Source organism: Pararge aegeria, chromosome 12 (assembly GCF_905163445.1).
Source record: "Pararge aegeria chromosome 12, ilParAegt1.1, whole genome shotgun sequence".
Classification (NCBI taxonomy): domain Eukaryota; kingdom Metazoa; phylum Arthropoda; class Insecta; order Lepidoptera; family Nymphalidae; genus Pararge; species Pararge aegeria.
Window position 1 is genome coordinate 7,311,272 of NC_053191.1, and position 15,578 is coordinate 7,326,849.

General features: G+C 34.6%; 1 protein-coding gene across 2 annotated transcripts; it reads right to left on the bottom strand.

The window, feature by feature from the left end:
- Positions 1-654: 654 nt before the first annotated feature.
- LOC120628270 (peptidoglycan-recognition protein LB-like) lies at positions 655-6,418 on the bottom strand. Of its 2 annotated transcripts, none has more exons than XM_039896557.1 (5): positions 6,362-6,418; positions 4,976-5,066; positions 2,759-2,969; positions 1,983-2,101; positions 655-1,206 (listed from the first exon to the last, which is right to left on the bottom strand). In XM_039896557.1, the coding sequence occupies exons 2-5, from the start codon at positions 5,061-5,063 to the stop codon at positions 1,022-1,024; spliced, it is 603 nt and encodes a 200-aa protein (XP_039752491.1). In that variant the 5' UTR covers positions 5,064-5,066; positions 6,362-6,418; the 3' UTR covers positions 655-1,021. The 2 variants fall into 2 exon arrangements, with proteins under 2 accessions (XP_039752491.1, XP_039752492.1); XM_039896558.1 differs by lacking the exon at positions 6,362-6,418 and adding an exon at positions 5,638-5,777.
- Positions 6,419-15,578: the final 9,160 nt, after the last annotated feature.

The window sequence follows — 15,578 nt, forward strand, 5'->3', positions numbered from 1 at the left end:
TTCGGCAGGCTTTTACTCAGTCGTGTTTTTAATTTGATGTTTAACCTAATTTCGTTATAAAAAAACTACATATAATAAGGTAAGTATATAAACCAGTTGGCAATCTTATTAGCAAATAAGATAAAATACCACTTTTGACATTCGTCGTTAAATCTGGAGAAAATGTATATTAAGAGTAATCTAATAAACTTGAAAAAATGAGTTTATATGCCACCTTATTTATTATTCCACCTGATCTATTAAAGCACAATAATTTATTTTAAAAACGAAATACCTACTTGTAATGATTTATCTTTTTATTTCCTACGTTTTGGTATATGTATACTATACACTTAAGCACACTGAATTATACATATGTACTATCATATATAATAGATAATATATAATAGACTTTGGGACCGTGGGGTCCGGAGGACAGAGCCCTTTTCAAAGAATTATCGAAAAGGGTTATCGAGTCTACCGGAGAAAGTTCTGTAAGTTTGTCCTAGAGCGGGCAATTACCTTGGCCAACGAATTAGTTTGGCCATCCAAAGGGGCAATGCTGCCAGCATCTTAGGAACTATGCCTCGCTGCGGTGGTTTCGAGGACCTTTTAGATTTTATTTCATTTTAAATAGTTTATTTTAGGTTATATCTATATTTTAAAGAAACAATATTACTAAAACTGTACTATAGTTAACACAATATATAGAAATGGCAAGTGACGCGGTCACAAATCGCTATTTTGCGAAACACATCGCGAAATATTTAGTGCAGCTCGATTTTGGTATCGAGCTTTGCATCTTAAATATTTCGCAAACAATGTGTTAGATTAGCTGGTCCAAAAAAATTACCACCACATAACTTTTGCCACTATGGAAACTAAGCAGTGACGTGAAAGGACAATTATACAATATTAAAGTACCTTAACATAACATCTATTCCATTTGCCACATCTGCCATAGGGTTCGTCCATTAGTCTCGGAGGCGTGACAGGGGTTTTCTTTACCGACGACCCTTAAAAGCATTAACTAATGAGTTCTTTATACATCAGGCGAGAATCGTTCCCACGTTGAAATCTCCTTGAAGAGTGCCTCTCCGGGGCATTCTGTGGCTCTGACCTGCCTGTGGCCGACTAGCCTGTACTCTGGACTGATGTAGCCAAGCTGTATGCCTACGGCGATGAGTTGTTTCGTAGTTTCCAGCTGTATTTCAGGTGGGACGATGGCTTGAAATAAAAATACATTGGTGAACTTTATGATAAAGATAAATTTATGATATATGATATATTTATGATTTAGCTTTAAAACATATTGTTGCACTGTACCTCAGTTTTAATTTTTAAGCGTCTTAAAAAAGGACGGCCTTCGATTTAAAATATTGTTTTTTGCGTTTGTTACCTAAGAGTCTTCGTCATTTATAAACCGACTTAAAAATTCTTATTTTTAATTGCTCATCATCATCATCATCATCACCTCAACCAATTGACGTCCACTGCTGGACATATGTCTTTTGTAGGGAGTTCCACAATACACGGTCCTGGGCCGCTTGCCTCCAGCGGCTCCCAGCTACACACCTGATGTCATCTGTCCACCTCGTTGGGGGCCGACCTACGCTGCGTTTACCGGTGCGGGGTCGCCGTTCCAGCACCTTAAGACCCCAACGTCCATCGGTTCTCCAAGCTTTATTTAAAATTCCTCACCTCACCTCACAATTCTATAAGCTAATGCCCCGCCCAATTGCTCATATATAAACGTTATTGAATTAACTTCAGTAGTTTTCAAATCAAAATAACGTGACACACTGTCATCTACTTGTACTGAGATACTTATTACAGACGAATATAATGTATTACTAATATTGAAGTCGGTTATAATTTTTAAGTCGGTTTTTTTTAAAGCTATTGTTACCGTTTAATCTTTTTATGTTTTTTCATGACTAATATTCTCAAGACTCGTTTGTCACCTCCAATTATTGAATAAACAATGAAAATGTTATACTCACAGACCCAATCACCAATGAGCACGATGCCAATACTCCTGATATTAAAGCCTGCTGCGTGAGCGCCAACTCTGTCCCAGCCCCGACCTTCGTACGCTTGGCCATCACTGCCTACCGCGAAACTGCGCAAAAGTATGTATTTGTTACAGGCAAAGTTTACCAGCTGTGCAATTTCGATACTAATTAGATATAACAATAAAAAGACATAGGACGACTATGTCTTCCTATCGTTATATTATAAAGCATCTCAGAATTTTGGGAATAATCATCAACAGCCTGGAACACCTCATTGGACTAGAGGCATCTCGCAACGGGGGTTTTGCCCGTAATCACCACGGACGGCAGACGGGTTGGTGATCGCAAAATATGGTCTTTTATAACACAGAGGACGACGCTGTCCGTCCTCCAAGTCACCTCGTAGAACATCCGCGGAAAGAGTAGGGGTGGAGTCGACAACAATATTCTGATCTGCTGTCACCATACGGGAAGAATAATCAAACATCTAAATTCAATCGTAGATTTAGCAGTACTTTTCGCTGATTGAAATTTCTCAGAATTAACGCAAGGGCGAAGATTGTCCACCTCACGGTCTGCACTTAGCACTGTGGTCTTGTGATAGTTCAGCACATTGCGACGTAGAAAAAAAATAGGGGTATGGCTTTGATACAACTTCCTCCCCTTAAATTGAATCATCATGCAATAGATGAGAAGCAATGCAATCAAGGGCTATCTTGTAAACGAATAAAGAGGCTAGATAAAACTTCTTACGTATTTCTTACTTATAACCAATATCGTCCCAGCCGTTTGAAAGCTGATGATAGTCCTGCATCGATCGCATAGCTGTTGAGCAATCTTCTGTGTTGAAGCACGCACCGGGTTGATAACTGTGGTGGATGATAACCAATTCCACGGGAGTGCTTAATGATGTCGGACTTCTTGCTGGCCTCGCGTTCCAGCCAGCCCGTGTGATAAGGTTGAAGTCTTTGTAGGCTGTAATTTTTATGTTAGTAATAGAGAAAACTTGGCTCAAATTTGTCGCAAGCCTACAATATAACAAACTCTAGATTTATTATTAGTAAAGATAGACGGGGCGGGGCCATTTTACTTGGTAAGGGAGATTTTTTTATTTCTTAGCTGATCTTTACGAATTTTACAACAGAAGATGGTCTCAAATCGCCTTTACGATTTGTAAGTTTTGTCCGAATATTGATCTTTCAAATATTCGTCGATAAAGATAGACGGGGCGGCGCCCATTTTACTTGGTAAGGAGGCAATTATTTTTTCCAAGTTGTTGGTACTAGTTGTCTGGTGGGAGACTTTGGCCTTACCAGCTTACAGGCAAAGCCGATTGCCTGATTTTTACTGTATAGAAGTTGGTCTCAAATCTTTTTATAATTTTGTAAATAACCTACCTCTTACAAATTTGAATACGTTGTGTACTATTCCGAGCCTAACTTAAATCTTTTACTCTTCTTTACGTGTAAGATAATATACAATAAAAATACATTATATTTATTTCTACGGGTGGGTTAAACTTGGTTCCTTCATTAATTAAAAAAAAATTTGCTTCTGGAAAAACGTGTTTTTTTTTTAACATGGTAAGTTAGGTACCAACGCCTTATTGCTCTATTATCTAAAAAGGCTTCAGAACTTTTCAATGTTCGTGTGTGTTTTGTAGACGTAAACTTTAGTACCTGAATTCGCAAACTTATTGTTTTTTTAAACAAGGCGAATGACCCCGTAGTAATAACTTAAACCTGATGGCAATCGGTAATTACCTCATTAATAGGTATCTCTATCTGATAACAGGTTTATAAATACTGCATTTTTATCTAAAATAGAATATATTAAATACGGGGATAACAGTTATTAAGAACGTACTTAGTAATACAATTTATTATATGGAAATATGCACGATAGTCATCAGTTTATTAACGTCCCATTGCTGGGCGCAGGCCTCCTCTCTCGTGGGGTGAGGAGTTTTAAACAAATGTCCACCACGCTGCTGTATTGCTAAATGGTGACACATGATGAGCTTTAAAGAATATTATGACATGTTCAATTTCAATTTATATGTATTATACATGTTACTGATAATAATTAACGGGCACACGGGTGGCACCCTTAAGTTAAGCAATAATAATATTTGTTGGATAGAAGCAGGCGTTACTCTGCGGAAATCCATTATATATTATCAAAATTAAGCTTAATTTGATATACTCCGCGAAAAGCAGGAGAATCTATATTATTAATTATAATTATATTAATTTATAATTTCTTCAATCCTTATAATCCACACCAAACATATCTTCGGCAATATACGCTCTACGCACGTTTCGCTCCGAAACCGGAGCATCCTCAGCAGATGTTGACTTTACAATGAATAATTGTTAAGTCAACTTAAAGAAGAACTTAAGAAATTATAAATTACACCACACTTATTCTCCTGCTTTTCGCGGAGAATAGCAAATTAAGCTTAATTTTGATAATAATAATATTCTCATTCCGTTCTAAAAGCATATACCCAACTCCTCTAAAGTCCATAAATAAATACGAAATAGTAGTATATTACTTTTTAGTGATAAGTAGATATGTTTTTGAAGCATATAGTGTTTTAAACTCATTAAAAATCTAATAAAACTAAGATTATTTCATTGCACGACCGACATGCAAACTACCTAACACGTGTTACAAAGTGGCGTCTTTGTCCATCAACCTTAGGCGACGGAGTTAAACCCGAAGTGCCGTTTTACACCAGCAACCACGCCCTTCCGACCGGAACACAGAGCTGCTGCGTCAGAAGCAAGCAAGTGGTAGAAGGTACTTCCCCGAACGAGCTCTGTCACAAATAGCTCTACTGCTAGCTAGCTAGCTCTAATACTGTTACCTATGCTTTTTTTGGTTTTCAATAATTAGCCAACTATCTTTATAAGGTTTACCAACCTGAACCATATACTATTATTTATAAATTAACAAGATACTACATTAAAACTTACAGCACTCATTTCCGAGTATTCGTGGATTTGGTAAACCAAAGGCACCAGTAGATATAGTCAAAAATACTAGGACCGTTTGTTGGATCATTTTCTGAAACAATATACATATGAATATGAATTTAATAAAATTTGGTTGCAACACATTTGGTGCAGTGAAATTTTGCTAAATGGTTATTGGCGTAAGATTTTTATATACCGTGAAATCAAATGGTTTAACTCGTATTCATTTCAAATTGATACTTGTATACATCTGTTTTGAAAAAATAGAGGCATTCACACACTCAAAGCAGACTCAAAAGTGATCCTTCGATATTCCCAAAATCTAGAATTCACGCGTCAGACTTTTCCGAACGTTTACGTCAATGATACGTAGTAATCTTCAGAGTACTGACCTTAGTCACTAATCAAAACTTATAACGTATAGATTGACCTATACGGAACATCACAGTATTTTTCTTTGAATCAAATAAAGAAATACTGGTTATTTTTAATTTCTTGCTAATATGATCGCGAACATTTTCTTAATTTGAAGCCTAACTTAAATATCTTAAGTATAAAAAACGAACGGAATGAAATAGTCTTATAAACATTACAAAGTATCTAAAATAACTCTTAAATTGAAGTCAAATTTTAATAAAGCGGAATAAAATTAAAGAACTCACATGGTTGAAGTTATGAAATTGTTTGTTAGAATACGTCAAACCAGTTTCACTAAATAATGATTCTGATCTGATAGGTACTAATAATATATGGTCAAAATTTGTATTAATCAGGAAGTTGTAGTCCTCATCGAATACCTACCTATTTAAAAAAAACGAGAAGGGTAATCGTGTCTGCTTATAATAAAGCCAGAATAGTCCGTTCCCATTTATTTTACCTCTAGCTGTAAGCTTATCGTAATTTATTTATTATATTATTATTTTATTAATAGATTGTATATATATATATATATATTTACTTAACTAATAAAATTAATATTTTAATAACTCATGTCAGGGGTAAAATAACTGTAACACAAACAATTATAACAAATATAATAAAAGTACAAAATAAAAATATATTTTATTGAAATATGGGATTGAAAGGACGAAAAGGAGATCAAGAGTGCTCAAAAGAATTTTGAATAGAAGCAGGTGTTACTTTATGGAATTTCGTGATATACAATGAACATTGTATACCTACCACGAAATTTCGCTACTGCATTGTAAAGTCAACATCTCCTGAAGGTGCTCCGGTGTCAGAACGAAAAGTGAATAGATAATACATTGCCGAAGATCTCTTCGGTGATAATTTCTTCTGCTTATCGCAGATTATGGCAAATTAAGCTTAACGTTCGTTTTATACAAAACAGTTTTAATGTCGTCTTAACAAATTGAATAATCTTACCCTTATTAGAAATAACAGATCACAAACAAATCCTTTTTTTATGTACGTGCTATCACAGTTCAGTGAACAATGGCTCTCAATGGGACGTGTTTATATGTATATGCTAATGACAGGGCGATAAGTAATCGGTTCTTCACATAAGATTCGGAGATATTTCACTACAATTTGCGATATAATCTATCGCTGTGATTTGCCACGTAATAGGCAGTACGTCAAGAACTCATAAGCAGCCTATCACGGGTAATCACATTTTCCCTTGACCACTTGAAAAAATCGTCATGGCATTTGGAGACTGAAATTATTGATTAAGGAAATGATTAAATTCGTATTACTGTTGCTACTTAGTTGTCTTTATCATTGCCATCATCTGCATCCCGAAGTTCTGAATAACAAGATTTATTTTTTACAACTGTAGATAATGTAGATAATAATTTATTGTATGAATTGCCTAGTTGTTTTCAAATGGATTGTAAAACTAAAACGCATAGTTTATTATCATCAAAACGTAGTGAACTGTACAATATTATCAATTATCATAAATAAAATATATTTTCATACCTCGGATTAAACTGGATTAATAAAGGTAAATTAGATGACATTAAAGACATTATTGCAAGGTGTTATTTCTACTGTTATAGTTGCCCATAAGAATTGGTTTTTACTAAAACGAATTCTTATGGTGCGACCTCTGTCGTCTGTTACAACTTTAGACTTAAAGAACTATCGACTTAAATTTTGGAATCTACACTAATATTTTAAATACGAAATATTATAAATGCTTGCATCTGTTTGTTTTCTATTTTTTAAATTCATTTATTTCAAGTAGGCCTAATTTATAATCACTTTTGAAACGTCAAGTCAGCCTGTTTGAAATGACTCTACCACCGGTTCGGAATGCAGATTCCACTGAGAAGAGCCGGCAAGAAACTCAGCAGATTGCTCTTGTCCAACATAATTTTATAGTATAACAATGTTTAGAATTTTTCTATTTTGTGAGAGATGAGAGCGGAGTGGCCTGCTTCCTAGCAACCTTGTCGTTAAGGAATTTATTAATCGTTCCTATGTTAGATTCAACGTGTCAACCGATCTTAATGAAATTTGGCAGATATGTAGCTTGCATCCTTTTGATTGACATCGGATAATATTGATCCCGGAAAAGCTACGGGTAAAAATCACTCCCGGGATTAATTTGCATGGCTTGGTCAAAAAATAGTCCTTAGTAGAATCTTTTTGCCTACATTGATTCAGACTATTTCCATTACAAAAAGAGCAACAGTGGTAGAACCATAATTTTAAAATTGACACTACATATATAGATAGATGAACTTCATTTGTTCATTCCAAAACCGCTTTTTTTAAATCGTGTTGTTTTTAACTAGTGAAAAATCACAGTAATTTTCACCGATTACAAAATATAGAAAGGATGCCAGTATGGAGTTGTCTGAATTGCCAAGTTGATCGTTCCACGGATTCGTGCCATGATATTGAAAAATCTTTGATGCGTTTCATAATAAGTAGTGTGCACGTACCATTATCTTGCGGTTTGCATCGTATGTGAGCAGCTAATGATGATTCTAATAAAAAAAAAAAATCTTTTGATCTCAAAATAGAAATACGTAAGTACATATTTCTGACTTGTTTTTCTGCTGTTACTGAATTGGCAATAATATCTTATAGTTTTTGTGGCGATAGCCTAGTGGTAAACACTTCAGCCTATGTTTCGGAGGGGCTTAGTGCGATCCCCGGCACGCACCTCTAACATTTCGGAGTTAATTGCGTTCTTAATTTAAGCGATTAATATCGTTTGGTTCAGTTAAGGAAAATATTGTGAGGAACCTTGCATGCCTGAGAATAAGAGGAGACCTGTGCCCTGAAGATCTGATGACAATCTTCGGAGATAGGTAAGGAACGTATACCTGTGAAGTGAGGAACGTGTCACGTTTAGTGAACACTTTACCTTCAACTATTAACTACTATGGCCATTGGCCATACGGAAGTCGGTTTCGTTTGTTTTTTTTTATATTAAAGTTTTTGTAATAACTACTTAGTATTGAGTGTAGTTTGCAGTAATACTTAAAAGTGATACCTACATGTACAATGTGGTGACGGCAGCTCAGAATACAGCTAACCACACCCTCTCCCTTTCGCGGGTGTCGTACGAGGTGACTAAGGGAGCATAACAGAGATTGGACAATAGCAGGACTGTTATTATGACGATACCTATATCCCTAAATATAAGAACGATGTATTTATGCTTACTTCCATTACGATAGAGATTTATTTGCCATTTTCATTCGCTGTGCGCCATGGTGGGAACCTATATATTGGGGATGGCTCTAAAAAAGAGTTTGTATTTACATTTCTGTTATTAATTATAATAAATTTATAACGGTATTTGTGTAGTTAATATGTAAATGTAGTATGTATGTTCATGTAAGTTTATTTTATTTTTTGTAACATACTTTATGCACCATCCACTTTCCACTTTTTTATCGGCTTCGTACGCTCAGGTTGCCTTTAAAAGATCACTTTTAGTGATAAGGCCGCCTTTGCACCCTTGCACTAAGTACTATTACTGTTTTCCTTGTATTTTTCCTATTGTGTTGTGTTGCAATAAAAAATTTCTATTCTATTCTATTCTATAATAAATAATAATAATAGTTTTTATTTGCTTAAAAGTACAATGTTTTTTCTAAAATTACCCTGGACCCCCAAACTAGGATATCCCGTGTCTTGGGGGTCAGTGTTATCCCATATGTGCATCGAGATTAGAGTAAGAACAAAACAGAGAATAAGTACATGTTAGGAAGTTTACATTATCAACATACAATTTATTACGTGTATAAGTGTGTGTGCGAGCATGTGTGGGGGTGATTATTTATTATTTATTCAAATTAATATTCAATAAAATATGATACATATTTAGTAAATTTACGTTAACGAACGAATTATATTTTCGGTATCTTGATAATTTAGATGACTCAGCATATTCTTCAGTTTATTTGTAACATTGTAATTATTTGAATGTGTTTTTTGTTTTTTATTAATTTTTATTTAAATATTAAAATGGCCCTACATTCAAAAACTGACGCTTTGCAAATGCACTGTTTGTTCGAGGAATATGTATTGTTGGTCGACGACGGTGTATTAAGCAAAAGCTTACAGAAAAGTCCTATAATGGTATAAAGGATTACGTTAACGATAAAAAAGCTTGGGTGTGAACAATTGCTCTAACCAGGTTGCTTCTTAAATACTTTCAAATGACAATGTGAGATGGTGATTACAAAAAGAACGCCCGGCTAAGTTTGTTGCGGGCTTCTTAGACCAGGACGCGTTTGGAATCCTCGTAGCTTTAGTTTTAAGTTTACGAATTTAGCTATCGCCATCACTACTCACTGCTATTTACACATTTTGTATATAATCATCGCATCAAAAGTGTCATCTATGTGCCTATTTAAATAAAGAAATATTTGACTTTGACTAAATAAATAATACTCAAAAGCTTGTAGTCCTTGATCTTAACATCATATTATTATGTCATATATATTTAGTCGCATATTATGTGCTATATATATTTGTCACATAGTTAGGAAACAATGAAAAAATTAAGTAACCAAACGTCCGGGAGAAGTTTACGATTAAGAGTAGGGTATCCGTTTGGCCACTATAACATCACGTCACGATAGTTAGTCAGCGCGGATAAAACAACTGGTTTATAATAATGTAGGTAAAACTGGTCTATAGGTTTTAGTATATACCGCATGTTTCACATGTTTGATATATACGATTGACGGCCGATTGGCGCAGTTTGCAGCGACCCTGCTTTCTGAGTCCAAAGCCGTGGGTTCGATTCCCACAACTGGAAAATGTTTGTGTGATGAGCATGAATGTTTTTCAGTGTCTGGGTGTTTATATGTATATTCTAAGTATTTATGTATATTATTCGTATAAATATTCATCAGACATCTTAGTACTCATAACACAAGCTACGCTTACTTTGGGGCTAGATGGCGATGTGTGTATTGTATATTTATTTATTTAAACTCATTATAAGGATATATTTGCATCCTTTGTAAAGTATAAGACTGAATTGAAACTTTTATAAAGGTTGTAAGCACTTTGGGTTATTTCCCCAGCAATGAACCTTGTTTATTTCAAAAGTATCTATTCTAGTTAAGTAAACAGGGTCAAAGATTATATAAACAAGTATGTCAGTCAGCAGAAGGGGAAAAACAAGGAGTACAATGCTTTACACGTGGAAAGATGACAATCCACTGAAGCACGTTATTAGATAACATAAGTATAATGCACACTGTAATGTAGAGCTTGTATTATCTAGGTAAGCAAGCGTGCCAAGAGCCAAGTGACAAATGAGTTCAAATCATTGGTGGATAGGCATCGCATCCAGGAAAGCTGGTTCCACTTAAAGTGCATCGCCAGTTACTATCAGGTTTAATTACAGTCAAGCCCTGGGCTATTCCAAATTTACTACCAAGTAAATCAAGACTTATGGAACATGCTGAATACATGGCGGAAAAGTATTTATTGAATGACTTCAAGTAATCATCCTATTAATTTCCTATGCCTCCTTGCCGAGAGGCCTCCTTTCTTATAGAAGAGAACTCTAGAACTTATTCTCATGACACTGTTCCTACGTGGATTGGTTGGCTCTTACAATTTTTTTCAAATGTGTCTAAAATTGATAATCTATTTTAGTAGTAGGTATAGCAGAGATTACTGCAGAATGACTTTGTGTTTATCTGTATATTACAAGTATTTATGTTTTATATTCATCAATCATCTTAGTTGGTACCCATAACATACGAGTACCTACGCTTACTTTGGGCAAATTGAGCAAAATGGCGATGTACGTATTTTCTTAGTTTATTAATTTTTTATCTATTTGTAGGATGTGAAGTATTGGTCTATTTGTAAGCATAGGTTTTCCATCGGGTACCATCCAGTATTTCATCTCCTTCGTCCGTTAATGCTACAATAAGAAACATAACATGTTCTCCAAAGCACGGGGTTGCAAGTATCAATATCCTAACTTTAGTGGCTCAAGTAGTGTTAGCATAATAATACTATAATTAAGGAGGATTTCTTGTCAGAAACACATTATAGGTACTTAACTTTTATCGACTCGACCTGGGAATAGATCCCAGTACCTTAAGATCCGTAGTCGAACTTGCGATAATATCTTAGATATTAATTACGTTTCGAACTGTATTCTGTCGAAATGATTACGATACAATGATTGATTATAATAATCATAATAAATGACGTACCTATGTGTCGATAAAAACAGGGCGAACTAAAAAAGCCCCCGCTTTCTTATAATTGTAATAGGTATTATTCACTAAATTGTATTTGTGCTCTAGGAAAATGACAATAAAGTATGTACCGTTATAAATAAATTAATACCTACCTTTAGTGTTATTAATAGTACCTCTTACATCATCTGTTTCTAATAATGAGATTCCTTATTAAAAAAATAAATATATTACGCCATATTATAAATCCATGACAAGGAAAAAATACGAGTGCCTACGTATAATAAGAGCGATCTCTTGCTATATCTATACTTATAATAAAACTGTAACTGGAAGATTTCTGTACATTTCATATATGTATTTTGAAAATTTTCACCGGGAGATGCGGTATACTGAGTCCAAAACAGATTTTTATGTAATATTTGTCTGTCTGTCCGTCCGGGCATCACGCAAAAACTGCTGAATGGATTTAAATAAAATTCGGTATAGTAGAAGCTAATATTCCGGGTCAACATGTAGGATACTTTTTATCCCGATAAACAATAAGTTTCCTCCGGGAACTGAGATGAAATTTTTATCAATTTTACTTCATAGCTCCATTAAATTTGAACCGATTTCCGATTTTAATCAGGATCTGATAAATATTGTCGGAGATAAAGGACATAACTCTTGACAAATAACAGCAAGTCGCAAGGCATATGGGACAACGATCGAATCCATGCGTGCTATTCTACTAATATTATAAATGCGAAAGTTTTGTGAGGATGGATGTATGGATGGATGTATATATATGTATCAAGTAAAATAATGACAACTTACTAACTCATTATTCCACGTAAAATAATAGTAGCTAGCCACGGTGATTATGATGTTCATCAGATGTATTCCAGCTTCTCGATTGACTCATAGGCGGACGAAGTCGCGAGGGTCCGCTAGTAATTAATATAAATAACATTGTAGTACAGAAATATGTATACTATAAAACATATATAAGAGCCACATGAATACGTGAGGAGAAAACTTATGGCATTATGGGCAAGACAAAAATGTGCAAAAGTTCATGTTCTATTTTTTTATTATTATTTATGTTGATCTCCCTGCCGCAGTGGTGAGCGTGGCAGTCTTATAAGTGGGTCCCAGGTTCAGTCTGCGTGTAGGCAATATGGTATGTGTTTGGCTCAGTAAATCCTACTAACATAAGCGTGCCGCCAAGCGATTAAGCTACGGCACGATGCTGACTGGAAACCAATTATTAATTATATTTTGTTCTTTTTTTAATTTTATTTCAATTTATAATACAATTTCTAATTTTTTATTTTTAATTATAACGCAACGGACGTGTGGTTGTTTGCTCAGTTGGAATCTGCAGCATACTGAAAATCAACGCTGAGCATTGGTTGCGAATGCACAGTATAAGGCTGAGTTTGCGGTCGTTAGCAATATTGTTAAATAATTAAGTGGTAATTAATTCGTTTAAGAACTGGTACTAACAACAGACGATAAAATATATTTTTTTAAATTATTAACAATGTTAAATTATATAAATGAAAACAGCACTATTAAAAGTTTATAAAAAGAAAACCATCCACTTCTCCGCTTGCGGGGCTTTTGAATTCCCAAGCAACTGGCGGTCAGGGCTCCCGAGTGAGGAACCTCCTCACAATACGCGCCGTTTTATTATGACGCTACCAATTTAGACTGCATCATCACTCTTTCTGGAAAGATCAGATCAACATCAGATCTTTACTGGAATCTCACCACCCAGGTGAGATTCCAGTAAAGATCTAACTTGTATTGGAATTTAAAAAAACTACCTATAGGTATTCTCGGCATAGGTAAGGAGTAGAGGTAAGTGGAGGCAATCAGCCGCATCTCACAATGCAGGTGAATAAGGGTAATTTCTTTGAGGTCTAGGTAATATTGAATTTGTTCTACCGAACTTGAAATTAATAACATGGATGCTTGTAAAGTTGACTTCCGGGTGCCTCCAGCCAGATAATATTTTTTATACGTACGTTTGGCAACTCATAAGTTTCAACCTTTAGTTCCATATTTAGTTTTACGAATTAAAAAGAATAAAAACTATGGTATTATACTTTCATACTTTCCTTTCATACTTATAGGCCTGCATGGTGGACTATGGCCTTAAGCCCTTCTCATTCTGTGAGGAAACCCTTGACCTGTAGTAGAATGGTAAAGGGTCGATAAAGATGATGATGGTGATGATAGTTAGATAGCGCTCCAATCAAACTATAGGACTTCAACTTAAACATACATGCGTAGGTACTCATTCAGTAAATTTCCAACGATTCGTTGCCGTCATACTTCAATGGACGTCCATAGGAGGGGTTCCTAGATTTGCGCAAGCGCAGGCGTGACAGGAAACACGGTGGCTCGGACATGATAATAGGACAATAAATATTTTATAATATTAATACGCACATATCTTACTAAACTGTTTAATAATAAACTGTTTTGTTCGATTGGAATGGAAAAATATACTTCAAATCTTTTAGGAGACATGATCGAAACACGACTTAACTCAAAATGGGGAGTTATGGAATACCATAGAAAACATAGTTCTAAGATTATGAAAGTACGGAAACAACTATTTTATAAAATGTATCAAAACGGTTGAGCGTGGATTTAAATAACGTTTCAACGTCACGCCTTCTATTTTTATTATTTCCTGTCTTGTGTTTACGACTGACAGACATGTTCTCTATATAATGAAGGACTACTTATTTAAATAACCAAAATGTATTTAATTGAGAGAGTTACCGCTTGTAACAAGAAAGCAAGAACTCAAACTCCTTTAAGATAAGTACCTACAGTTCACATTAGGATCACCTTTATAATTCGCTCGCTTAAATAGTGTGCAGTACATCCCACAGTCTTATTTGAATAACTAAAAATATGTGAAAATAAATAAATATAACATTATTTATTAGATGCTCATTTTGAATTTGAACATTGTACCGAAGAAAAATAAAACCTGAAATAAATTAAGCTCTAGGTAAAGCAGGTTTATCAACGTAAAAGGTGTTTAAAATTGTATTATTTATTTATCTGAACAATCACTAAATACTATATAGCTTCCCTTCGCCTTTAGAGACTCAGTAATACAAATGAGATGATTGTAATGTATTATTATGTATTAATAGTTTATTGTTCAATAACACATAAGTACAATTTTCATTACTTCTGCACAATAAGTAAAACTCATATTATTCTTATAATTTACGTGGCTATACAGAAATCAACTGTCCCGAAGCTAGGTATAAATCTGTGCTTTAGACGACTGTGCTCTTCTTAAAATATAGCTCGTTTAAACAAAACAATACAAAAAAAACCAAAAAGATGAAATTAGCAGGCAAGGCAGGTACCAAATCGAAATTGTAGTTACAATTTTCATATTTATGCCATGTTTAATATTTGAACGTTTTTTATACATAACTATATTACGATACGATGTGTGTCAGTGGGTGTTGTGATTGTATTTTAAAAACCTTCCTGACAAGACGTAGTGGACAGCTGCTGGTACGTATATATATATAAAATTCCGTGTCCTGCCCAGCGAACATAAAAACAGTTGATGAATTTCAACAACGTATGATTTTTTATATAGTCTCATAGATATATAAAGAATGTGGTCCAAGATGATTCTTCTTTTTGTATCCATTAAATCTGTATTTTATCACGACTATAACTAAGGGAAACATAGAAGGAAAAAGGAGAAGACTATGACCGTGACTGGATTTTGTGGTACAAAACGAAAGTTTGCGTTAGGGACTTATAAACACGTGAAAGAGGTTAGGTAACGTTGGAGAGGGCTACTCCGATAAGAGCTCGGTGGTTGAAAAGTTGTATGTAATTCCTATGTTTTTTGAACCTGCGTAATAGTAGTTTTAAAGTGATAGTAAGTATGTGACATAAACGTGTTT